Source organism: Macrobrachium nipponense, chromosome 2, assembly GCF_015104395.2.
Source record: "Macrobrachium nipponense isolate FS-2020 chromosome 2, ASM1510439v2, whole genome shotgun sequence".
NCBI lineage: Eukaryota > Metazoa > Arthropoda > Malacostraca > Decapoda > Palaemonidae > Macrobrachium > Macrobrachium nipponense.
This window is the reverse complement of record NC_087201.1, coordinates 47,769,734-47,795,552: the sequence shown is the minus strand read 5'-3', so window position 1 is coordinate 47,795,552 and position 25,819 is coordinate 47,769,734. Positions and strand designations below refer to the sequence as shown.

At 38.0% G+C, this 25,819-nt stretch overlaps 1 protein-coding gene across 1 annotated transcript in view; it reads left to right on the top strand.

Moving 5' to 3' along the window:
• LOC135220558 (target of rapamycin complex 2 subunit MAPKAP1-like) overlaps window positions 1-25,819 on the top strand; it is a 290,454-nt gene that overhangs the window by 37,362 nt on the left and 227,273 nt on the right. The window contains exon 4 of the mRNA XM_064257774.1: window positions 22,632-22,802. Within this exon, the coding sequence (XP_064113844.1) occupies window positions 22,782-22,802 (21 nt within the window). The 5' untranslated portion in view covers window positions 22,632-22,781. The remainder of the gene's footprint in view (window positions 1-22,631; window positions 22,803-25,819) is intronic.

Sequence of the window (25,819 nt, the reverse complement as noted above, 5' to 3'; positions counted from 1 at the left end):
CGAAACAACGCGCACGGGGGAAACTGAAGCCAAACCAGGTCGTCCGCTAAATAGAGAAGGAGGACCAAGGCCGTGTGTCGTTATCGGAACACCGTGACTTCCCACAAAAGCAAGCTAAGTACAATTTTTTATTCATTTGGAGTAACTTTGAGTGTTTCCTTTACAGGTCGAATTTCGTTATTCCTGTGGCTGAAGTTACGAGACATTCTTAATCTTACTTTTTTACAGAGAAATATCTACATAATTGAGATTTCGCTACTGCGAGTTTTTATCTTTGAGTGTCTGTTTTCCAGAAGTTCTACTGAAATAAATTCATAATCATATACTATGTTAATTTTATCATTTGTGATTATTAATCCCTTACGTAACAAATCATATTAAACAGTGAATATGCGTTTACGCAGTGGACGTCTGTATTTATACAGATGCATGGATAGGGTCGTTAAGCACCGTAGTGATTAGAAAAACACACAAAAAACAAGTGGAACACCCGTACAAATCTATATAAATTAGAGGTAACACTATTTCGGGTCATGACAATAAATGCTCCTTTGCAAAGTCCCGATCGCAGTTTTAGCCTTGAGTTTTTTGAGTTATATAAAATATCGAACCTCAATGACTCAACTTAACTTTAAAAATATGGCTGGATTGCAAGAATAACATGTCTGTAAAAAACTTTCATCAGGCTAAATGCGCTGACCAGGATCCCTCACTATTTCAAATTTTAGCAAAGAATGAAGTACAAACAGTTAATATGGAATGCAGTAGTGATAACTTGTCTTATTAGTAATCGCTCAGTTCCTAATAGTTCGTCATTCATTGCTTTATACGTAACCAGCAACATAATGCTAACACACAATATGTTGCCGATGGTAATAAAGAGAAGGATCCTAATTATTACAAAAAGAAATAGAAACAGTAGCCCATTCAGAATCAAACAAGCAAACTCGGTGACTGTGTCACCTAGTCAAGCGGTCAAGGTTAGTTAAATCTGCCGAGTGTTCAAAGCAAAGCAAATTCCACACAATAAGCGACTCTAGCAGAGTGGGGAAAAAGCGATGTTGGATCATACATCCCAAATACCTTTTTAAAATTAAAAAGGAATTTCCCTATGCATCACACCGACCGTATAAAGTAATCAGAGCAGGTTTTCGTTTTTTTCGTTTTTTTTTTTTTTTTTTTAATACATAAGTTATTATGAGTAGGGGTGGATTAGCCCGACTGTACGCGCCGTAAAAATAGAATATCTTATTTATTCCTTTAGTACAATTAATTACAGTATTTACGGACTCACCGTCTGTTGTTCGAACTTCCCTAATGAGAAGTCCGGATAAGCGAGCGTTTACAGATACCTCTATAGTTATAAAAAACATTGATCTGTATCTAGTGTAATTGTAAGATTCATCTAGGGGTATACAAAATATTATCTTACATCCTGCAAAATAAGGCGTGTTTATCAAAGGAAAATCCTATAAACCTTCAAACATATTAAAATCCGTCTGAACAAAAATGAGACAGTTAATCAAATAATAACTTATATAAAGGAACTATACATTTGTCTCATAAATCGTAACATTGTTCAAATGACCCAACAGAATTCTCCCACAACCGCAGTCGCACTTTGCACGCAAATCTCGAGAAGCATGCACCCTCGAATGTCTTAGTGCGTGTAAAAAGACTTTGCTGGGAAATGAAATTTTAATCCTTCCCGACACTCTGAAATATAACGATTTCCGCGAACAAGCCCTAATATTTGGTGGCAGCCCTAAAAGTATACATATCGTGGATACAGAAGTTATAAATATCGCATTTTTTTTATTGTTGCTAATTTTTAATCACGCCCAACCAGTCGTGGATGAATCTCTCTGATAATCTATCTAAAGTAATATCCGTAAAGTCATTCAAGCAGAGGTGATTCAGCAGAAATTTTTTTTATCTTTTACCTGAATACCAGGAAGTTTCTCCACTGGCGAGTGATCTCTGGAAAAACGGATGTAATTTAACACAAAAATACGGTCTAAGGATAAACATAAAGCTATATACCGTACCTTCGTATAGATTCTCAATGAAATTTCAAAATAGAGATAAATGACGAAGTTGAAAAATGTTAGTAATAGGAGTCATTAGGAAATCATATAAGCCCATATAATTTTTCCCTCAAACGTCATGCCATAAAAGATCGGACTTGGCGTATCTGCGTAGATTTCTGACGCTTAAACAAGGAAACGACTCCCGATAGTTTCCAGTGCCATGTACCGACGACATCTTATCTCTGTTAGGTTAGAATAAATTTTTTTTCACCAACTTGGACTTACTTAAATGCTTTTACCAGATACCATTACCTAAGTGATTGTACCTCATACACCGTTTTCAGCAACACTCAGGGGGACATTAGTCAATTTTTACCGTATTCCTCCGGCTTACGTTGCACCCCAATTACAATATAGTGTTTGGAGACTTTTTTTAGGGAATAACCTACATGCCTATATGGATGATCTTGTAATCTTTTCTAATACCTTAGAAGTACATTCCACATAAAGTAGAGCTAGTGCTACAGAGACAAAGACAAATAATCTCAGAGTAAAATATCTAAATGTGAGTTTTTTTAAAACCGAACATGTTTATCTAGGTTTTATGTGTCTGGTCAAGGTCTTAAAAGTAGTCCATGGTAAGGTGTCGGCTATTCATAACTTTCCGGTACTTATTATCGTAAAAGGGGGATACAGCACTTTTGCGCTGTAGTGGGTATTACAATCGCATGTAAATATGTAACTCTCAATCATGACAGCTCCTTTTAACAGCTCTTACGAAGAAGAGCGTAGATTTATTATGGTCTGAAAAGCATCAACAGGCGTTCGATATCTTAAAAGCGGAAAATGCAGCTTACATAACTTAAAAATCCCTGATTTAAATAAGGAATTTTTTTTTATTGCAACAGACGCCTCAGACCAAGGGGTTAGAGGGATACTACTTCAGTAATATGATAAACAGTTCTTCCCTATAGCTTTTTATTCACGTAAACTAAAGCCCTCTGAAAGTAAATATGCAGTAATACGCAAGGAAGGGCTAGGTATCTTTAACTCACTAGTACATTTTAAGTTCATAATCTATGGCTATCCTGATAAAGTCCTTACCGAACATGAGTCCTTTACCGAGTTTTTCAAAGGCTTTAATCACAGTCCAAAAGGAACTCGGTGACAAATGATCATTCAGGTCTTTGGAGCCAAGATAAGATATCTACCTGGGAAAGCAATTATCATAGCTGACGCATTATCCCGCAATCCCGCACCATACTGCAAAGAACCATTAATTAGACTAAAAGATATAGAAACATCCGTACCTATTGTTAAAACCGTATCTAAACAAGAAAATTCCTTAACCCAAGAGATCGCGAGCATTGAATATCTGGGTCGGAGCGCAGAACTGTTACAACTGAACAAAGCAAGCGTCAACAGACATAACCCAAACAATAAACACTTCGAACGGAAACAGAGTCAGCAGCAATAAACACCAAACAATAAACACTTCGAAACGGAAACAGGGTCAGCGGCGAAGCAAAAAACAATAAACACTTCGAGCAGAAACCCTAAAGCAAAAGTATATTATAGTATGTGTATCAGAATAATGTAATCAAATGTAATGTTCTATGTAGGTCTGTGACGAGGAAAACCCGAAGACACAGCAGAGGACTAACGACCAGGTAGTAGTAATAATCTCTCTCATACCATCGTCATAAACTGGTTGCATTCCGTCATCCAGGGTTTCCCTACTATGTCACAGAAAGCCAAATCACTATTTTACTGGCCTACAATGCTTACAGATATAAAAAGCACATAACTAATTGTAACACGTGTCATGAAAACAAGGGATACACTAAGACACCTGTCAGTTTAGGAGCCTATCCTGTGCCAAATCAATCCTTGAAAGAATATACGTAGAATTATTAACGGAATTACGAGTCTGACAGAGGGAATAAACACTTCTTAGTGTTAATAGTTCCTTGACACGTTATATAGAATTAATAGCACTAAAAACAAACACCGCAATTGAGTGCGTTAGGAATATTTATGAGTGCTAAATCAGTAAATATGGAATTCAACACATAATAATCTGTGACTCGGGTGGTGTAAATCAATAATAATCTCCTTAACACGTTGTGTGAATTCCTTTCCATTAAGAAAACCAATAATATATTTGATCACCCAGAGTCAATCGGTTTGGTAGAATAACGGATAATTAAATAGGAAGTGTCAATGTCTTACGAGTTACAACTCGTGATATTGGATCTGACCGGATTATAGCGGTTCTCGCGGTTTTAAATACCCTTATCATTTATATCTTGTATCTATAGAATTGATGCCGCAAGTAGCCTTATACGGTACGGCGCCGCTAAAACACTTTTCCACATATTCAAGCCAACCATTAATTTATCAAATATATATATATATAAATAAATAAATATAAAAAAATAAAATAAATATGGATACAAGTGGAGTCCAATTATGAATACACTTCCGTAACAAGAAGTCACCGGAAGGGTTACAAATTATAATAGGAAAAAAGGAATCAACGATAAAATCAATAAGCAAAACGTAACCATAGAAAATCCATAATAAATATCCACCATATATGCGTAAAGATTTGAACTCTAACTTAACGCTTTAGTAATGACAAATAAGCTAAAAGTTCAAACACATATCCAAAATCTACTGACATATTGTCTCTCCCGGTGATTTATATTCGTAGTCAATGAAAAAAAAAAAATTAATAACAATAAATAAATAAACTAACTAATAAAAAATAAAATAAATAAAATAAAATAAAAGAGATTTTAAAGTCAGGAAGTCTAGAAGTGAAAATGTTATCTATGGAATAATCCTATAGTGAATCTTATACAGGGCTAATAATATATATAGAATTTGTATGGAAACCTTTTTCATATAGTTTGAATAAGGAATATTTATTTAACATAATGCCAACAACATGAACTAATATATTGTTCAATTTTGTTACTGTTGTTTTTTTTTTTTTTCAGACATTCTTCTCATGCAGGTGGAGAATTCAAAACACTAAAATATCATTTGAAAATAACTAAAGTCGTATCTCTTACGAGGACAAGTAACGTAACTCTTAGCTGGCTGAGAGCAATCTCCTGCCAAGTGACGACGTCCATCATTGCCGTATCAGCATTTGTTCCTTTTAACCTCAATAATCTGCTTACACAGGCTTCATCTGTGTGTCGTCTCTGCTTGCAAAAGCAGATTGACTGGAGAAAGGAATGCTTAGTTCATGAACTTCACATGTGGTTCATAGGTCACATGACAGGCCACATAACATATTCTTATCCGTGTGTAATGCAATTAGTTAAGGACTTGTAATCATTTTAAAATTAATGAACAATATAAGCAAATAGAATTTCTATAACAACAAAATGAATTAATTTTTTTTTTCTGAACCTCAAAGACATTTAGAAGTATCAAGATATGTATATATGAAATATTTACTTGCAACATTAGCCTATTACAATTCAAGTAAAACATTCATGGGAAAAATGTCACATTTTCTTGAAAACCCAAAGTTTATTTAGAAATTAGTTACATAGTGGGTTTTTTTCGTTGCATCTCCTACCTATTGATAAAGTTTTTAAAAAAATTAACCTCAGAGGATGCGCACACGAGAAAATTGAATATGAAACTTTTGTTAGGGCACATAGAATCATGATTAATATTCTCTTTGACTCTTATGCTGCCTGGCAATCTTACAAATAGCTTCATTTTTCCACTTCTTTGTCTAGTAACTTACTACCAGTAATATCGAATTTTCTTTGAGATTCGTATTGATATCTATTTATTTTTTATAATTATGGATATTTTTACGAGTCATCATAGACCTGGATAGGTTCACTCATTGTTAATGCCATGGATAAAAAAGTTTGTACAGCGGACTCTTTTGAATTCCGAAATATCAGCGAATTCATGTGGGTTAAGTCTGGTCTAAATGGCTCTCTCTCCCCTGTATTTGGATGTTGTCTGAATTTACTTTGCCTTGTGACAAGTATAATTTAACTTGCAGGCTGATTAATGGAACCTGGTTACAGTATCCTGCAGTACGAGAGTTTCACATCGCAACTTCAAAAAAATCGTTCGTCGCAGCGGACGACTACAGTCAAGTAACAACCGCCTACAATGTGAAAGGAATTTCATGGACTTCTTCGACCGACACCGTATCTCGTCGTTAATCTCGACCGAACACCGATCTCTCGTTATCTCGTTTTAATGCGGAATGCTCCGGCGGCTGTCGGAATCGACTACGAATGGGACATACTTCCGACAATTACGACCCGAAGGATATTCAACTCTACTTTGCTGGCGAAGGACTCGTGCTGGGGATGTTTTTTTATTCATCGCGAACGTAATCGTGTAGCTTGGGATGCAGAGAATAAGTATGAGCGCAAAAATAGAACGTTGGACCCGCCCAGGCAAATTTTCCCCTTGTTTTAACCATTGAAAAAGGCCGTTTCATTGGCTATAGGTGGTTGTCTGGAACTGTGTAATGGACGAAAAGTTGTTCGAACGCTAGTTAAAAGTGAAGTAGTATAACCTCGGTCATGTATCCTATATATATAAAGTATCATGTATCCTATATATATGAAATGTCATAAATAACAGAATCGAAATATAGTTTTTGCGTGTACGCCAATAGGATCTATTATATAAATGATCATACATAACAGAATCTAAATATATCTTTGCGTGTACGCAATAGGAATCTATTTAAAGTGCACATATATTAATCATAATTATATGAATCCATATACATATGTATAAACAAATCAGGTAGCCTATAATCAATCTGTTACCTTTTTTCTTACCAATATCTGCAGTTACATATGAGTTAGTATATTGATTAATGAATCAGATTATATACCTTTATCTAAAAATCAACGAATCAATTAGCATAAACATTAATAATTTTATCAATTCATATATGAAATTTTTATCATTAAAATATGATTTTTATCATGTTAATCTTCATTCTATTGCAATTGTCAGAGTACCATTAGTATTTTCTGTAGCATAAGTATCTTAAAGAGATGAAGTGAAAAACTGTATCATTATATATCACGTGATCACTATTATTTACCAATATCATTGTTTTATATTTTATTACTTGAATCAATTCATGTACACCATGAATTTTTATTTACTTATATATATATATATATATTCACGTAGTGTCTGTATCACACTCCTATAAGTCAAATGCAAGTCAAGTTTGAGTAATATTCAGTAGTTGGTTTTGGTAGCTGACCGAGCTGATGTAAGTGTTTACATAATAAAAATAAAAAATGGAATGTTAGTCCATATATATAAAAGATCTAAAACTAAAGAGGTCAACCCAGATTGCTTGCAGGAATGTGAATCAGACTAGAAGACGCTAAAGATGACGTATACAATAAGTATGTAGGCTAAGATAACATGTCGTCACCTGTAGTCATTCAATTGTTTATAAACATTAGTCCAAGCTCCCTGCTTGAGACAACTACCCCGACTATTAATTCAAACGGCCTACGTGATCTGTAGCGTGTCTCATTCGATTGTGTGTTCGTATGAAACTATGTCATTGTATGTATGTTCATATGTTCGAACTACTGTCTGTTCCTTCATAACTTGTAACAGAGATGGTAGACAGGCAGAAGAGAGTTAGCTATCGTCATTAGAAGACCTGTACCTCTTTACCTAAGATTTATCATGTAGAGGAATAGATTAGCCTCATCATTGGCAGAAGCGATCAAGCTATCGTTATTAGAAGAATTGTAGCAATCATGACTTGATCGTTCAGCATGTAAAACGTCAGAAGAAATTATATCTATTTTTATATTTCGTGTTTTCTACAAGAACCTCACCGAACCATGAGTTTAACACATCGTCGTAAAGATAATACCGACTTCGTAAGTGATCTACAAACCCCCAGACACTCCATTGAAGATGGAAGTGCAATACCAACCGACTTAGCGTAAGATTATCGCTAGTCTAACATTACCTCATAGGGCGCCTTATCATACAAGGCACAAGCCCTAATATTGGTGGCAGCGTACCAGAAGAACTCTACAACGTCCTACGAGATAAACCAGAATAATAAATCATGTATCATAAGAAATCAACGACGACGGAAGCAGCAGATTCTTCAAGCAACCTAGTATCATCATTAGTGAGCGACTTCAGAAAACAACAAGATTCGTCAAGCAACTTAGTATCATCGTTAGTGAATAACTTCAAGAAACAAAACCGACGTGTCCTTTTCCTACGGCAACGGAAGCTTCGTCTCTCATTAGAATCATTCAAGAAAACATCGTTAGTGAGCGTTTCCGGCACTGCAAGAAACAAACCGAACGCGTCTGCAGCATCGGATTTTTCAAGGGCTCGAATCATCGAAACAACGCGCACGGGGGAAACTGAAGCCCAACCAGGTCGTCCGCTAAATAGAGAAGGAGGACCAAGGCCGTGTGTCGTTATCGGAACACCGTGACTTCCCACAAAAGCAAGCTAAGTACAATTTTTTATTCATTTGGAGTAACTTTGAGTGTTTCCTTTACAGGTCGAATTTCGTTATTCCTGTGGCTGAAGTTACGAGACATTCTTAATCTTACTTTTTTACAGAAATTATCTACATAATTGAGATTTCGCTACTGCGAGTTTTTATCTTTGAGTGTCTGTTTCCAGAAGTTCTACTGAAATATCATAATCATATACTATGTTAATTTTATCATTTTGGGTGTTATTAATCCCTTACGTAACAAATCATATTAAACAGTGAATATGCGTTTACGCAGTGGACGTCTGTATTTATACAGATGCATGGATAGGGTCGTTAAGCACCGTAGTGATTAGAAAACACACAAAAAACAAGTGGAACACCCGTACAAATCTATATAAATTAGAGGTAACACTATTTCGGGTCATGACAATAAATGCTCCTTTGCAAAGTCCCGATCGCAGTTTTAGCCTTGAGTTTTTTTGAGTATATAAAATATCGAACCTCAATGACTCAACTTAACTTTAAAAATATGGCTGGATTGCAAGGAATAACATGTCTGTAAAAAACTTTCATCAGGCTAAATGCGCTGACCAGGATCCCTCACTATTTCAAATTTTAGCAAAGAATGAAGTACAAACAGTTAATATGGAATGCAGTAGTGATAACTTGTCTTATTAGTAATCGCTCAGTTCCTAATAGTTCGTCATTCATTGCTTTATACGTAACCAGCAACATAATGCTAAAAACACACAATATGTTGCCGATGGTAATAAAGAGAAGGATCCTAATTATTACAAAAAGAAATAGAAACAGTAGCCCGTTCAGAATCAAACAAGCAAACTCGGTGACTGTGTCACCTAGTCAAGCGGTCAAGGTTAGTTAAATCTGCCGAGTGTTCAAAGCAAAGCAAATTCCACACAATAAGCGACTCTAGCAGAGTGGGGAAAAAGCGATGTTGGATCATACATCCCAAATACCTTTTTAAAATTAAAAAGGAATTTCCCTATGCATCACACGACCGTATAAAGTAATCAGAGCAGGTTTTCGTTTTTTTTTAATACATAAGTTATTATGAGTAGTGGTGGATTAAGCCCGACTGTACGCTCCGTAAAAATTAAGAATATCTTATTTATTCCTTTAGTACAATTAATTACCAGTATTTACGGACTCACCGTCTGTTGTTCGAACTTCCCTAATGAGAAGTCCGGATAAGCGAGCGTTTACAGATACCTCTATAGTAAAAAAACATTGATCTGTATCTAGTGTAATTGTAAGATTCATCTAGGGGTATACAAAATATTATCTTACATCCTGCAAAATAAGGCGTGTTTATCAAAGGAAAATCCTGTAAACCTTTAAATATATTAAAATCCGTTTGAACAAAAATGAGACAGTTAATCAAATAATAACTTATATAAAGGAACTATACATTTGTCTCATAAATCGTAACATTGTTCAAATGACCCAACAGAATTCTCCCACAACCGCAGTCGCACTTTGCACGCAAAATCTCGAGAAGCATGCACCCTCGAATGTCTTAGTGCGTGTAAAAAGACTTTGCTGGGAAATGAAATTTTAATCCTTCCCGACACTCTGAAATATAACGATTTCCGCGAACAAGCCCTAATATTTGGTGGCAGCCCTAAAAGTATACATATCGTGGATACAGAAGTTATAAATATCGCATTTTTTTTATTGTTGCTAATTTTAAATTCAACGCCCAACCAGTCGTGGATGAATCTCTCTGATAATCTATCTAAAGTAATATCCGTAAAGTCATTCAAGCAGAGGTGATTCAGCAGAAATTTTTTTTTATCTTTTACCTGAATACCAGGAAGTTTCTCCACTGGCGAGTGATCTCTGGAAAAAACGGATGTAATTTAACACAAAATACGGTCTAAGGACAAACATAAAGCTATATACGTACCTTCGTATAGATTCTCAATGAAATTTCAAAATAGAGGTAAATGACGAAGTTGAAAAATGTTAGTAATAGGAGTCATTAGGAAATCATATAAGCCCATATAATTTTTCCCTCAAACGTCATGCCATAAAAGATCGGACTTGGCGTATCTGCGTAGATTTCTGACGCTTAAACAAGGAAACGACTCCCGATAGTTTCCAGTGCCATGTACCGACGACATCTTATCTCTGTTAGGTTAGAATAAATTTTTTTTCACCAACTTGGACATTATCAATTTTTACGTATTCCTCCGGCTTACGTTGCACCCCAATTACAATATAGTGTTTGGAGACTTTTAGGGAATAACCTACATGCCTATATGGATGATCTTGTAATCTTTTCTAATACCTTAGAAGTACATTCACATAAAGTAGAGCTAGTGCTACAGAGACAAAGACAATAATCTCAGAGTAAAATATCTAAATGTGAGTTTTTTTTTAAAACCGAACATGTTTATCTAGGTTTTATGTGTCTGGTCAAGGTCTTAAAAGTAGTCCATGGTAAGGTGTCGGCTATTCATAACTTTCCGGTACTTATTAACGTAAAAGGGGGATACAGCACTTTTGCGCTGTAGTGGGTATTACAATCGTATGTAAATATGTAACTCTTCAATCATGACAGCTCCTTTAACAGCTCTTACGAAGAAGAGCGTAGATTTATTATGGTCTGAAAAGCATCAACAGGCGTTCGATATCTTAAAAGCGGAAAATGCAGCTTACCTAACTTAAAAATCCCTGATTTAAATAAGGAATTTTTTTTTATTGCAACAGACGCCTCAGACCAAGGGGTAAGAGGGATACTACTTCAGTAATATGATAAACAGTTCTTCCCTATAGCTTTTTATTCACGTAAACTAAAGCCCTCTGAAAGTAAATATGCAGTAATAGGCAAGGAAGGGCTAGGTATCCTTTAACTCACTAGTACATTTTAAGTTCATATCTATGGCTATCCTGATAAAGTCCTTACCGAACATGAGTCCTTTACCGAGTTTTTCAAAGGCTTTAATCACAGTCCAAAAGGAACTCGGTGACAAATGATCATTCAGGTCTTGGAGCCAAGATAAGATATCTACCTGGGAAAGCAATTATCATAGCTGACGCATTATCCCGCAATCCCGCACCATACTGCAAAGAACCATTAATTAGACTAAAAGATATAGAAACATCCGTACCTATTGTTAAAACCGTATCTAAACAAGAAAATTCCTTAACCCAAGAGATCGCGAGCATTGAATATCTGGGTCGGAGCGCAGAACTGTTACAAACTGAACAAAGCAAGCGTCAACAGACATAACCCAAACAATAAACACTTCGAACGGAAACAGAAGTCAGCAGCAATAAAACACCAAACAATAAAAACACTTCGAAACGGAAACAGGGTCAGCGGCGAAGCAAAAAACAATAAACACTTCGAGCAGAAACCCTAAAGCAAAAGTATATTATAGTATGTGTATCAGAATAATGTAATCAAATGTAATGTTCTATGTAGGTCTGTGACGAGGAAAACCCGAAGAACACAGCAGAGGACTAACGACCAGGTAGTAGTAATAATCTCTCTCATACCAATCGTCATAAACTGGTTGCATTCCGTCATCCAGGGTTCCTACTATGTCACAGAAAGCCAAATCACTATTTTACTGGCCTACAATGCTTACAGATATAAAAAGCACATAACTAATTGTAACACGTGTCATGAAAACAAGGGATACACTAAGACACCTGTCAGTTTAGGAGCCTATCCTGTGCCAAATCAATCCTTGAAAGAATATACGTAGAATTATTAACGGAATTACGAGTCTGACAGAGGGAATAAACACTTCTTAGTGTTAATAGTTCCTTGACACGTTATATAGAATTAATAGCACTAAAAACAAACACCGCAATTGAGTGCGTTAGGAATATTTATGAGTGCTAAATCAGTAAATATGGAATTCAACACATAATAATCTGTGACTCGGGTGGTGTAAATCAATAATAATCTCCTTAACACGTGTGAATTCCTTTCCATTAAGAAACCAATAATATATTTTGATCACCCAGAGTCAATCGGTTTGGTAGAATAACGGATAATTAAATAGGAAGTGTCAATGTCTTACGAGTTACAACTTGTGATATTGGATCCGACCGGATTATAGCGGTTCTCGCGGTTTTAAATACCTTTATCATTTATACATTGTATCTATAGAATTGATGCCGCAAGTAGCCTTATACGGTACGCTGCTAGAACACTTTTCCACATATTCAAGCTAACCATTAATTTATCAAAATATATATAAAAAAATATAAATAAATAAATATAAAAAAATAAATAAATATGGATACAAGTGGAGTCAATATAATACACTCCGTAAGAAGTCGGAAGGGTTACAAATTATAATAAAAAAGGAATCACGATAAAATCAATAAGCAAAACGTAACCATAGATAATTAAATATCCAAATATATATGCGTAAAGATTTGAACTCTAACTTAACGCTTTAGTAATGACAAATAAGCTAAAAGTTCAAACACATATCCAAAATCTACTGACATATTGTCTCTCCCGGTGATTTATATTCGTAGTCAATGAAAAAAAAAAAAATTAAATAAATAAAAAAATAAATAAATAAACTAATAATAAATAAAATATAAAATAAAATAAAAGAGATTTTAAAGTCAGGAAGTCTAGAAGTGAAAATGTTATCTATGGAATAATCCTATATGAATCTTATACAGGGCTAATAATATATATAGAATTTGTATGGAAACCTTTTTCATATAGTTTGAATAAGGAATATTTATTTAACATAATGCCAACATGAAACTAATATATTGTTCAATTTTGGTACTGTTGTTTTTTTTTTTCAGACATTCTTCTCATGCGGGTGGAGAATTAAAACACTAAAATATCATTTGAAAATACTAAAGTCGTATCTCTTACAGCAAGTAACGTAACTCTTAGCTGGCTGAGAGCAATCTCCTGCAAGTGACGACGTCATCATTGCCGTATCAGCATTTGTTCCTTTTAACCTCAATAATCTGCTTACACAGGCTTCATCTGTGTGTCGTCTCTGCTTGCAAAAGCAGATTGACTGGAGAAAGGAATGCTTATGTTCATGAACTTCACATGTGGTTCATAGTCACATGACAGGCCACATAACATATTCTTATCCGTGTGTGTAATGCAATTAGTTAAGGACTTGTAATCATTTTAAAATTAATGAACAATATAAGCAAATAGAATTTCTATAACAACAAAATGAATTAATTTTTTTTTTCTGAACCTCATAGACATTTAGAAGTATCAAGATATGTATATATGAAATATTTACTTGCAACATTAGCCTATTACAATTCAAGTAAAACATTCATGGGAAAATGTCACATTTTCTTGAAAAACCCAAAGTTTATTTAGAAATTAGTTACATAGTGGGTTTTTTTCGTTGCATCTCCTACCTATTAATAAAGTTTTTTAAAAAAATTAACCTCAGAGGATGCGCACGAGAAAATTGAATATGAAACTTTTGTTAGGGCACATAGAATCATGATTAATATTCTCTTTGACTCTTATGCTGCCTGGCAATCTTACAATAGCTCCATTTTCCAACTTCTTTGTCTAGTAACTTACTACCAGTAATATCGAATTTTCTTTGAGATTCGTATTGATATCTATTTATTTTTTATAATTATGGATATTTTTACGAGTCATCATAGACCTGGATAGGTTCACTCATTGTTAATGCCATGGATAAAAAAGTTTGTACAGCGGACTCTTTTGAATTCCGAAATATCAGCGAATTCATGTGGGTTAAGTCTGGTCTAAATGGCTCTCTCCCCTCCCCTGTATTTGGATGTTGTCTGAATTTACTTTGCCTTGTGACAAGTATAATTTAACTTGCAGGCTGATTAATGGAACCTGGTTACAGTATCCTGCAGTACGAGAGTTTCACATCGCAACTTCAAAAAAATCGTTCGTCGCAGCGGACGACTACAGTCAAGTAACAACCGCCTACAATGTGAAAGGAATTTCATGGACTTCTTCGACCGACACCGTATCTCGTCGTTAATCTCGACCGACACCGTATCTCGTCGTTAATCTCGTTTTAATGCGGAATGCTCCGGCGGCTGTCGGAATCGACTACGAATGGGACATACTTCCGACAATTACGACCCGAAGGATATTCAACTCTACTTTGCTGGCGAAGGACTCGTGCTGGGGATGTTTTTTTTATTCATCGCGAACGTAATCGTGTAGCTTGGGATGCAGAGAATAAGTATGAGCGCAAAAATAGAACGTTGGACCGCCCAGGCAAATTTTCCCCTTGTTTTAACCATTGAAAAAGGCCGTTTCATTGGCTATAGGTGGTTGTCTGGAACTGTGTAATGGACGAAAAGTTGTTCGAACGCTAGTTAAAAGTGAAGTAGTATAACCTCGGTCATGTATCCTATATATATAAAGTATCATGTATCCTATATATATAAATGATCATAAATAACAGAATCGAAATATATTTTTTGCGTGTACGCAATAGGAATCTATTATATAAATGATCATACATAACAGAATCTAAATATATCTTTGCGTGTACGCAATAGGAATCTATTTAAAGTGCACATATATTAATCATAATTATATGAATCCATATACATATGTATAAACAAACAATCAGGTAGCCTATAATCAATCTGTTACCTTTTTTCTTACCAATATCTGCAGTTACATATGAGTTAGTATATTGATTAATGAATCAGATATATAACATTTAGCATAAAAATCAATGAATCAATTAGCATAAACATTAATAATTTTATCAATTCATATATGAAATTTTTTATCAGTTAAAATATGATTTTTATCATGTTAATCTTCATTCTATGCAATTGTCAGAGTACATTAGTATTTTCTGTAGCATAAGTATCTTAAAGAGATGAAGTGAAAAACTGTATCATTATATATCACGTGATCACTATTATTTACCAATATCATTGTTTTATATTTTATTACTTGAATCAATTCATGTACACCATGAATTTTTATTTACTTATATATATATATATTCACGTAGTGTCTGTATCACACTCCTATAAGTCAAATGCAAGTCAAGTTTGAGTAATATTCAGTAGTTGGTTTTGGTAGCTGACCGAGCTGATGTAAGTGTTTACATAATAAAAATATGGAATGTTAGTCCATATATATAAAAGTCTAAAACTAAAGAGGTCAACCAGATTGCTTGCAGGAATGTGATCAGACTAGAGACGCTAAAGATGACGTATACAATAAGTATGTAGGCTAAGATAACATGTCGTCACCTGTAGTCATTCAATTGTTTATAAACATTAGTCCAAGCTCCCTGCTTGAGACAACTACCCCGACCTATTATTCAAACGGCCTACGTGATCTGTAGCGTGTCTCATTCGATTGTGTGTTCGTATGAAACTATGTCATTGTATGTATGTTCATATGTTCGAACTACTGTCTGTTCCTTCATAACTTGTAACAGAGATGGTAGACAGGCAGAAGAGAGTTAGCTATCGTCATTAGAAGACCTGTACCTCTTTACCTAAGCTTTATCATGTAGAGGAATAGGATTAGCCATCATCATTGGCAGAAGCGATCAAGCTATCGTTATTAGAAGACTTGTACAATCATATCTGATCTTCAGCATGTAAAACGTCAGAAGAAATTATATCTATTTTTATATTTCGTGTTTTCTACAAGAACCTCACCGAACCATGAGTTTAACACATCGTCGTAAAGATAATACCGACTTCGTAAGTGATCTACAAACCCCCAGACACTCCATTGAAGATGGAAGTGCAATACCAACCGACTTAGCGTAAGATTATCGCTAGTCTAACATTACCTCATAGGGCGCCTTATCATACAAGGCACAAGCCCTAATATATGGAACGAAGAACCTGGAAGTAATAAACTAAAATAAATAAAACCTGATGTTACGAAACAGAGTTCCATATATCGGAGAGAGAGACACACACAAGTAATCCTGACACGTCTATGTATAGGCCACAGGCGTCTGACATATGGGCACTTGATGAGCAGCCCATGTGACCCTGCTCCAGAGTGCTCAGAGTGCAAGGTGTTGATAACTGTCAGACATGTGTTGTGTGAGCGTCCAAAGTATGACCAGCAGAGACTGTCAACTTTTGGAAGTAAAGCAATAAAAGAAAGTTTGTGAGAATCTTCACATTTTCAGTGGTTCCGATTTTGACGTTTCTAAGAAACTCTGATTTGATTAATAAAATATAAAAATAAGTATATAATAGATACAAAAACCTCAGAGCAATGAATAAATTTTAGATAAAATTTTTAAAAGTCCTGACTTATTGGAATGTGCAGTCTTTTATTTAATTTTAATTTATTATTTATTATACTGCATTACCTATTTGGTCACAGTTCCTGGCCTTTGGCCTAGACCTGGCATTTTTTCTAATCCTTTGGGTCAGCCCTATGAGAGCTGAAAGTCAGCTCAGTGGTCTGGTTAAACTATTTTTATATAATGATAATAATAATATGGATACATCATCAGTTGAATAGTGTTTGGTAGAAAGGGTGTGGATGGGCAAACGCTGGTGAATTTTGCAAGCTTTCCTGATGTTAGTGGGAATGCACATGTCATTACATGTCATTGTGAAGTTTAGATTTTTAATGAATGATAGACATTGCATCATAAACATGCCTTCTCAAATGGCTACATACAGAAAGTATCAGTTCACTGTAGTAAAGAGTTTTTATATAAGTAACTTACCAAGTAATTACATAAGCTATACAGTCTACCCTAAACATGGCAGCTTTTAGAATTTAAAATCTCGGTAATGCATTATTGTTTGAGTGTATGTAGTTGATGGGTATGGATAGGTACAACGCTGCTGACAAGCTCAATTCACTTCTGCCGCTCAACGAGTGAACATTGCTTTGTTCCTTGCAGCTTTGGTTTGGATTTGGTCACCAGCTGATTGCTCTGTTTCCATTCGGTGACGTACTCATTAATATTGTTAGAATGCGCGCTATTTTCATTTAGCTAGATTTTGTTAGAACTGCTTATTTTTATTTGTTTTGATTTTGGTCGCTGGCTGGTTACACATTGTCTCCATCCTGTGGCGTGATTTTCAGCTTGGATAGGGTTAGCCTAGCTTTGGTTTGGGCAGATTTATTTGACTCTTGTCTTCGTTATTTTAGGTTTGAATTACAATCATGACATGCTTGGCAACATGTCTGACAGTAGTAGTTCTAGTATTCATTATTTGAACAAGGGCTGCAAGACTAGGCTAACAAAAGCCTCTTTTGATTCCCTCACAATATGCAGTGATTGTAGAGGACAGACTTGTTCAATTGACCTGAATTGTGACAAATGTATAGTCTGTTTTTGCCAACACTCCTAGGCAAAGGTCACTAAGGCTCCCATGCATCTGGGAGAAGGCATACTGGAAACCCAAGGGGGGTTGGCGGAGTTTTGCTTCGGGTAGGCTTCTCTCGGCCGAGCTTGTTGTCTGCCTCCAGGACTTGGCGGACAGCCACTGAAAAGGCATCCATAAAAAGTGCATGAGCTGTCATCCAGTTTTCCTGATTCCACCCTGGACAAGAAGCGCCGAGGTATTTCCATGAGACGTCTCGTCCTTTAAAGAGACTCGTTGTAGTTGCTGACTGCTCTTCTCCACCTCCTTGTAAGCATCTCAGGGAGCCTGAGACTAGTCCACATCCATCTTGTAGCTTTTTGGTAAGCCTGGAGCACCTTCCTCCAGATTGCCCAACAGAAGATTATGTACCAGTTGCATCTCCTGAGCACCCATCATCTTCATGTAAGAATGTGTTCAAGCGGTTGGCTCCTTTCCCAGTACGTATTCGCAGCACCCACCATATGACAGGGCGTGGCACCAAGCCCATTGCCCCTTGACCATCCAGCCTCCCCTGGGCACCAGGCATCCACCGAACACCCAGTGCCCCCTGAATGCCTGCCACCACTTGTGATCCCGGAGCCCGCTGAGCGCCCAGAATTACCTAACACTATAGGCAGTCAACAGTTATTGGTAGAGATTCCATTCCGATAGCTTGTGATAAGCAAAAATCACAGATAACCAAAAATCAGCGATTTTCGGCACATAATGGCACCCATAACTACTTTGGCGCCGATAACTGGTTATTGCCACCTCTGTTAGGTATGTATTAGTACCAATACTCTATTATCGGTGCTGATAACATGAAATTGGTGCATTTTGGTGCTGACCAGGGACTGCCTGTATTACCTGATTCTTCACCGGATCCCATGCAGAGTTGCCTGGATGTAATCTTGGGCGGTCTTCAAAGGACTCCTGTGGTATCACAGGACCCTACCGCTGCATATCATTTGCCAATTTCTTCAGATGAGGTTTTGGATCAGACACCTGCTCTTACAACAGTCTCCTCAGATATTTTTTGGCTGCTTTTCCTACGTTTTTCTCTCCTGATGACCTGGCTTCTACATTTGCGTTCATGAGGAACTAGCCTGTTGAGAGTTCCAGACCTCCAGAGGTGGTTCTGTCCTCATCATCCAGGAAAGCCTTAAGAGAGTTTGATTGTTGGTTCTCAGACAAGAGAGTAGGGCAAGGCAAGCTTCTGCACCCTTCCTTCATGGCCTTCAAGCAAGAGATAACACTCTTATGCTACCAGAGAAGCTCCTTCTCTGGGAGTTGCTATCCTCTCCCAAAGGGACTTCTTGTGCCTGATTGACTTTTCTTGGAGGTTGGCATTTGCCTCGGCCAAAATTATTTTTTCTAGACGACTGGCTCATTCGAGCCTTTTCGAAAGCACGGTGTCTGAAGGACCTTCACTCAACTTTAACTTTGGCGAAGACCCTGGGACTTCTGGTGAATTTCGAAAAGTCACATCTGATCCCAACACAGTCCATCATGTATCTGGGGATTCAGATGGATTCAGTGGCTTTTCGAGCTTTTCCGTCCCAGGTACGTCAGCAGCAAGGCTTGGACAAATTGTCAGCCTTCCTAAGGAAAGAATCATGCTCGGTGAGGGAATGGATGAGTCTGCTGGGGACCATTTCCTCGCTGGAGAAGTTTCTTTCCTTGGGGAGACTACACCTCAGACCTCTCCAGTTTTTCCTGATGGAGAACTGGAAGGACAAGGAAAATCTCGATACGGTTTTGAAGATCTCGAGAGAGGTAAAGGATCACCTAAGGTGGTGGCTCGATCCTGTAAAGCTGTCGGAGGGATTTTCCCTCAAGCTTCAGAGCCCCGACCTCAAAGAGCTAGCGGCCATCTATTTGGCGCTCCAATTCTTCCAAGACAAGGTCTCACCTCAAATAGTCCAGATCAACTCGGACAACACCACAGCTCTGGCCTACATCAAGAAACAGGGAGGAACACACTCTCGGTCCCTGTTCAATCTAGCGAGAGAGATCTTGTTGTGGGCAAAAGCACGGGACGTAACGATCCTTACGAGGTTCGTCGTCGCAGGCGTAGAGAACGTCCGTGCAGATCTCCTCAGTCGGCAAGGTCAGCTGCTGCTGACCGAATGGATTCTTCACCAGGAGGTGTGCCAAGAGCTGTGGGGGTTATGGGGACGTCCTCTCGTAGACATCTTTGCGACGTCGAGGACAAAGAGACTTCCGCTGTACTGCTCCCCGGTGCTCGATCCAGGAGCGGTAGCGATAGATGCCCTTCCCTGGGACTGGACAGGGATGGACCTGTATGCCTTTCCCCCGTTCAAGATCCTGGGAGAAGTTATGAGAAAATTTGCAACGTCAAAAGGGACGAGAATGACGCTGATCGCCCCGTTCTGGCTTGCAAAAGAATGGTTCACAGAGGTCATGTCCTTCGTAGTAGACTTCCCGAGGACGCTTCCGTCAAGGGTAGATCTACTCAGACAGCCCTACTTCGAGAGGTACCACAAAAACCTCCCTGCTCTGAGTCTGACTGCGTCCAGACTATCCAAAAGTTGGCCAGAGCGAGAGGCTTTTCAAGACCTGTGGCAAGAGCTATTGCCAATGCAAGGAGAGCTTCCTCTCTTGCAGTGTACCATTCGAAGTTGGCCGCTTTCAGGAGTTGGTGCAGAAAGAAGGGCATTTCCTCTACCACGACCTCTGTGAACCAAATTGCTGACTTCCTACTTTACCTGAGGAATGACTTGAAGCTTGCAGTCTCAACGATCAAAGGCTACAGAAGTGTGCTGTCTGTAGTCTTTAGACACAAAGGCATGGACTTGGCAAACAACAAAGATCTTCACGATCTCTTAAGATCCTTCGAGACCACGAAGATCCCTCAACCTAAGTTGCCGTCATGGAACTTGGACATAGTCCTTAAGTTCCTGATGTCCAGTCGTTTTGAACCTCTTCATGCTGCGTCACTAAGGGACATTACCAGAAAGGCTGTCTTCCTAACTGCTCTGGCGACGGCGAAGAGAGTTAGCGAAATTCAAGCTATTAGCAAGCACGTTGGCTTTAAGGGGCATAATGCCGTTTGTTCATTGAGCCCGACGTTTCTGGCTAAGAACAAGAATCCGTCCCACCCTTGGCCCAAGAGCTTTGAGATTAAGGGTATGGCCGAAATCATTGGACGGGAGCCAGAGAGAGTCCTGTGCCCTGTCAGGGCTCTCAAATTCTATTTGCGGAAAACGAAGGAATGTCGAGGTCCTTCTAACAACTTGTGGTGTTCGGTCAGGAAACCAGACTTACCGATGTCTAAGAATGCTCTGGCATTCTTCTTGAGGGACACCATTAAGGAAGCGCATTCATCTTGTGAAGACAGTGACATGAAGCTGTTAAAAGTGAATGCTCAGGAAGTGAAGGCTATATCTACCTCGGTAGCCTTCCAAAAGAACATGGCACTCAGTGACATTTTGAGTGCCACCTTTTGGCGTAGCAACTCGGTGTTTGCTTCACACTACCTGCGGGATGTGAAGACGACATACGAGAACTGCTATTCGCTAGGACCATACGTTGCCGCAGACACTATGTTGGGGGCAGGAAGTAGCACTCATCCTATCCTGTAGAAAATGGTTAGGTGAGCTTTTAAAATTTTGTATTGATTTATGGTTGTAGGGTCGACCGCCTGAGGTGGACTTCCCTTCCTTTAGCCTAAGTTATGTGGGAATTAACTTTTGTTAGGCTAGGTCAGGTGGTGGTTTTGCTTCGTTGCCCTGATAGTATGGTCAAATGGTCTAGTCACATTGTGGTCATGCCCCCATTGACAGATCATCTAGAACTCACCAGCTACATAGGTCACTACCTTGCTGGAGACTAGTAAAGCAGAAGCAGACTTGGGTGACAGTAATCACGAAGTCAGCTATGCTAACAGGTAAGGAACCAAGATGTCAATCATCTGCATGTATATGTTTCCTAAAATCCTATTCTGTCTCTCCCTACCTCCAAAGGTGGGACTCAGCTATATATATATATATATATCTGACTGGTAAGCTTCATGAACAAAAATGATATTGTTATGATACAATAAAGTTTGTTCATACTTACCTGGCAGATATATATATAATCAAAGTGCCCACCCACCTCCCCTCAGGAGACAGTGGCACTAGAAAATCTGAATAGAAAATGGGAATGGTTCCTGATACCCCGCCCTCCCAGCGGCAGAATGTTTTACTAACCACCTGACTCCCACTGCGTGTGTCGTAAGTTTTGAAATTCTGTCGGACTTCGGAGAATACAGCTATATATATATCTGCCAGGTAAGTATGAACAAACTTTATTGTATCATAACAATATCATTTTTATTCTATTTTTAATTCATTTTCTATTTGTACTACAGACAGTCACCAATAACTGGTTAATAGCACTTATGTTACATGTCTCAGTGCCATTACTCTGTTATCAGCACCAATAACTAGAAATCAACACATTTTGGTGCTAGGAAAGCCCCATAAAACTGGATTGCCGATAAATGAGGACTGCCTATTGTGTTTAGATAAAATATAGGCAGATAGAATAAATAGGGTATAGGGCCACATGATTGTGACATTTTGAATTACCATCAGGGACAATTGTTGTGAAGGAGGAAAAAGTAAAATTGGGGAAGCCAACTTTTTAGTATGTTTTGTAGCTTAGGGTTTTTGGGATAGAGGTGTAAATGTGATTGCTTGATGTTTTTTGTGGTAAGAATTATTCTAATGAACATATATTTTTTCTTGCAGAAGCGGAGTTGAATGAGATGTTTTCTCGCAAAGCTGTGATTAATTCTAGTAGTAATCCCGTTGATCAAGAGAATCCTAGGACTGTTAGTTCCTTACTTTCTCGCCTCGTGCAACAGTTTCCTCAGGGATCCAATAACCCCTTTTTGGAGTATGCCCAAATTTGATGGCACGGTATGTTATCTTTACCTTTGTGTATATTTTGATTTAGTAAATATTGGATATGTTATGGGACACCACCAATAACTTATTTTGTTTTGAGCATCCTGGTTAGATTATATTAGCTCAAACTGTATTGTTTTCAGATACTTTTTTGGGTTTATTGAGCAATTCAATCTTTTATTGTGGTTTTTGTTGATGGCCTACATCTTTTGTCATGTCCCTTTCATTAGCCTTTATTTTGATAGTGTAACCACTTTTCATTGTCAAGGAGTTACACCCCCATCCCCTGGATCCATAAAAAGGACAAACCAATCTCAAAGAATTCTTTTATGGTTGGTCTGAGCCAAAATAGTGAGAGAGAGAAAGAGATAATTATTATTTTTTATTATTTAATATTAATCTTATTGAACTTTAATACCAGTAATTAATCTAATATTAATAGTTTTGAAAATTAGTAAAATCATTTTTTGTATCATAAAAATGTATTTAGTCATGAATATCACATAAAAATATGTAGTATACACTATTAGTGAATATTTATTGATGGAAAAAGTACGCACATTGCCAAAATTTATTGATAGTTTCAACAGAGAAACCCGTGAATAGGTGAGTTCATGGAACTATAAACATGGAATGGACATACGTGTATTGGAGATGTATTGGCGCTGATTGGAGATGCTGAATAAGCTATTAAAGCATAGTCTTTGCAGACGCTTTTTTCACTCTGTCGTCCTTAATTTTCCACCGATTTAAATATAGGCTTATTGGAAAGCTCTTGAAAATCCCTTTTAAAGCATATAATTAAGTGTGTAGAAAATACAGCGCTGCAGTGTTTTAAGTAAAGATATCCAGATAAGCATTTTACCAGGGTTCGCTTTTTTACTCTACTGTTCCAAATTTTTAAATATAAATTTTAATAAATTTATCATCGTTTAAAAGCTCTTGAAAAGCACTTTCCAATGAACCCAATGAAACTCATATAAATCTCATACAATAGAAATAATCATTCATGCCATATGTTGAGACTGAGTGATTTCGTGTCTTTGCCATAGGGTTGTGTAATAAATTTTACCACTAAAGCCTTTTGAACCCCTAATTTTTATGTATGCAACTTACCAAGTAGTTACTTAGCTATACGTAGTTTCTAAAACCGCCGGCAGCTAGAATTTTTGAAATTCACGGAAGCACTGGTTTGTTTTAGTCAGGTGATACCCCCCCCGCCCACTATCGGGGGAGTGAGGAACGAACACCGTCCGAAAATCAGTTGTTTCTGCTGGCTGGTACTGTTAACACAGCTTCAGTAGCAGCAGAATTTTTGGATTACTTTGCCGTCACTCTTTGTTGGAGTTATTTGGTGAAGTACTCTGAATATTGGAAGTTTTGTTTTCGGTGATAGCTATTTAGGAATTGATAATAGTTTTAAAATAGTTTTGCACCAAAATTCACTAGTTTTGAATTGGTCTACATAATGTCAGACACTAGTTCATCTGGGATTAGGTATTGTAGTAAAGGCTGCAATACTAGGATCACTAAAGTGGGTAATGATCCACATTCAATTTGGACAGGTTGTAAGGAACAGACTTGTACACCAGATCAAACTTGTGGGGAGTGTATTAATTGGGATCAAAGAAATTGGAAGATCTTGATTAGTTACACGAACAAGTTAGAGAGAGATAAAAAGAGAAAAGCAGCTTCTAGAGCTAAAGCAAAAAACTTAATGAGTCAGGAATTGTCTAATGATAATTTGTCTCTTTCTGAACCTTCCCCTCCACCTGTCATTCCCAGTCCTAATCTTGGCTCTCTCACACCCGTACCCGATACTGTGACCAATTTAGAGGCAAGAGTCGATCAGAAATTTTCAAACATGCTCCAAGCAATGGAGAAATTAGGAGCGTCCGTGAAAACTCTAATGGACAAGGTAAGTGGTGAAGTGAGTGCAAGTGTAAGTGTGGTGGAGAAGGTGGCTGTTCGGCATACTGATTCTCCTAGACAAAGGTCCCTTTCAAACTCCCCAGAACCTGGGAGGACACATACTGGTAGCCCAAGGGAGGTTAGTGGGGTCTGCCCACTAGCAGTCGCACCCTCAGGCGATTCTTTTGACAAAAACCCAGATCGCAACAGAGCGCCATTGGAAAGGCGTCTCTAAAAGAGGACCGCTGTCGTCTAGTGCTTCCAGCTCCGGGGAGTCCTCTCCCAGGCGCCAGGCGTGTAGTTTTTGGGACTCTCCAGAGAGATTCTCTCGGGATACGGCAGGAGAGGGACGTCGTAGTGAGAGGATTACCTCCTCCAAGACGAATTTGTCGTCGAGAAAGTCTTCCTCTAGCAGATGTTCAGAGGTGAAGAGTACGGGTAAGAGTAGAATTTCGGAGCCTGAGACTCCTGGGAGACATCTTCAGCGTTCGGAGCATGAGAACCCGCTGACTCCCAAGCGCCCATTGGCACCACAGTTTGCCCACTTGCCAGAGCAGCCTTTGGTGCCCGGAACTTCCGCGGCGACGCTAGAACAACTTTTCGCTCCCGACCGTCCATTGGCACCCAGGAATACAGTTGCAACCGAGCGTCCACTAGCGCCGGGGAATCCACGAGCACCCGAGCGTCCACTAGTGCCAGAGCGTCCGCTAGTCCCCAAGCTTCCACAGGTATGTATGCAACCAAGTGCACAGAGGGGCCAATCTGAAGTGCTCGGACAGCCTATGTCATCAATTTCAGCTTCGGGGGTACCAACAGGACTTCAGGTGCTGGCTGCCCCCGATCATTCTCTGTCAGCCATCCAGAATAAGTTAGACAGCATTTTGGGCTTTATTCAATCTGCGGCACCCCCATCCAACCTGTAGAGACCTTATCACCTATTTTTTCAGCCGAAGAAGAAGAGAAAGGAGAAGAGGAGGATAGAGTCTTCTCTCACTGCCTACAAAGCCTTGCTTTTTTACTTTGTAGACAATTTTTCAGATTCATTCTCGCCAGTAACCCCCAGGTCTCCACTGTCTTCTTACATGAGGGACAACCAGGAAGACTCCAGGAAATTACTG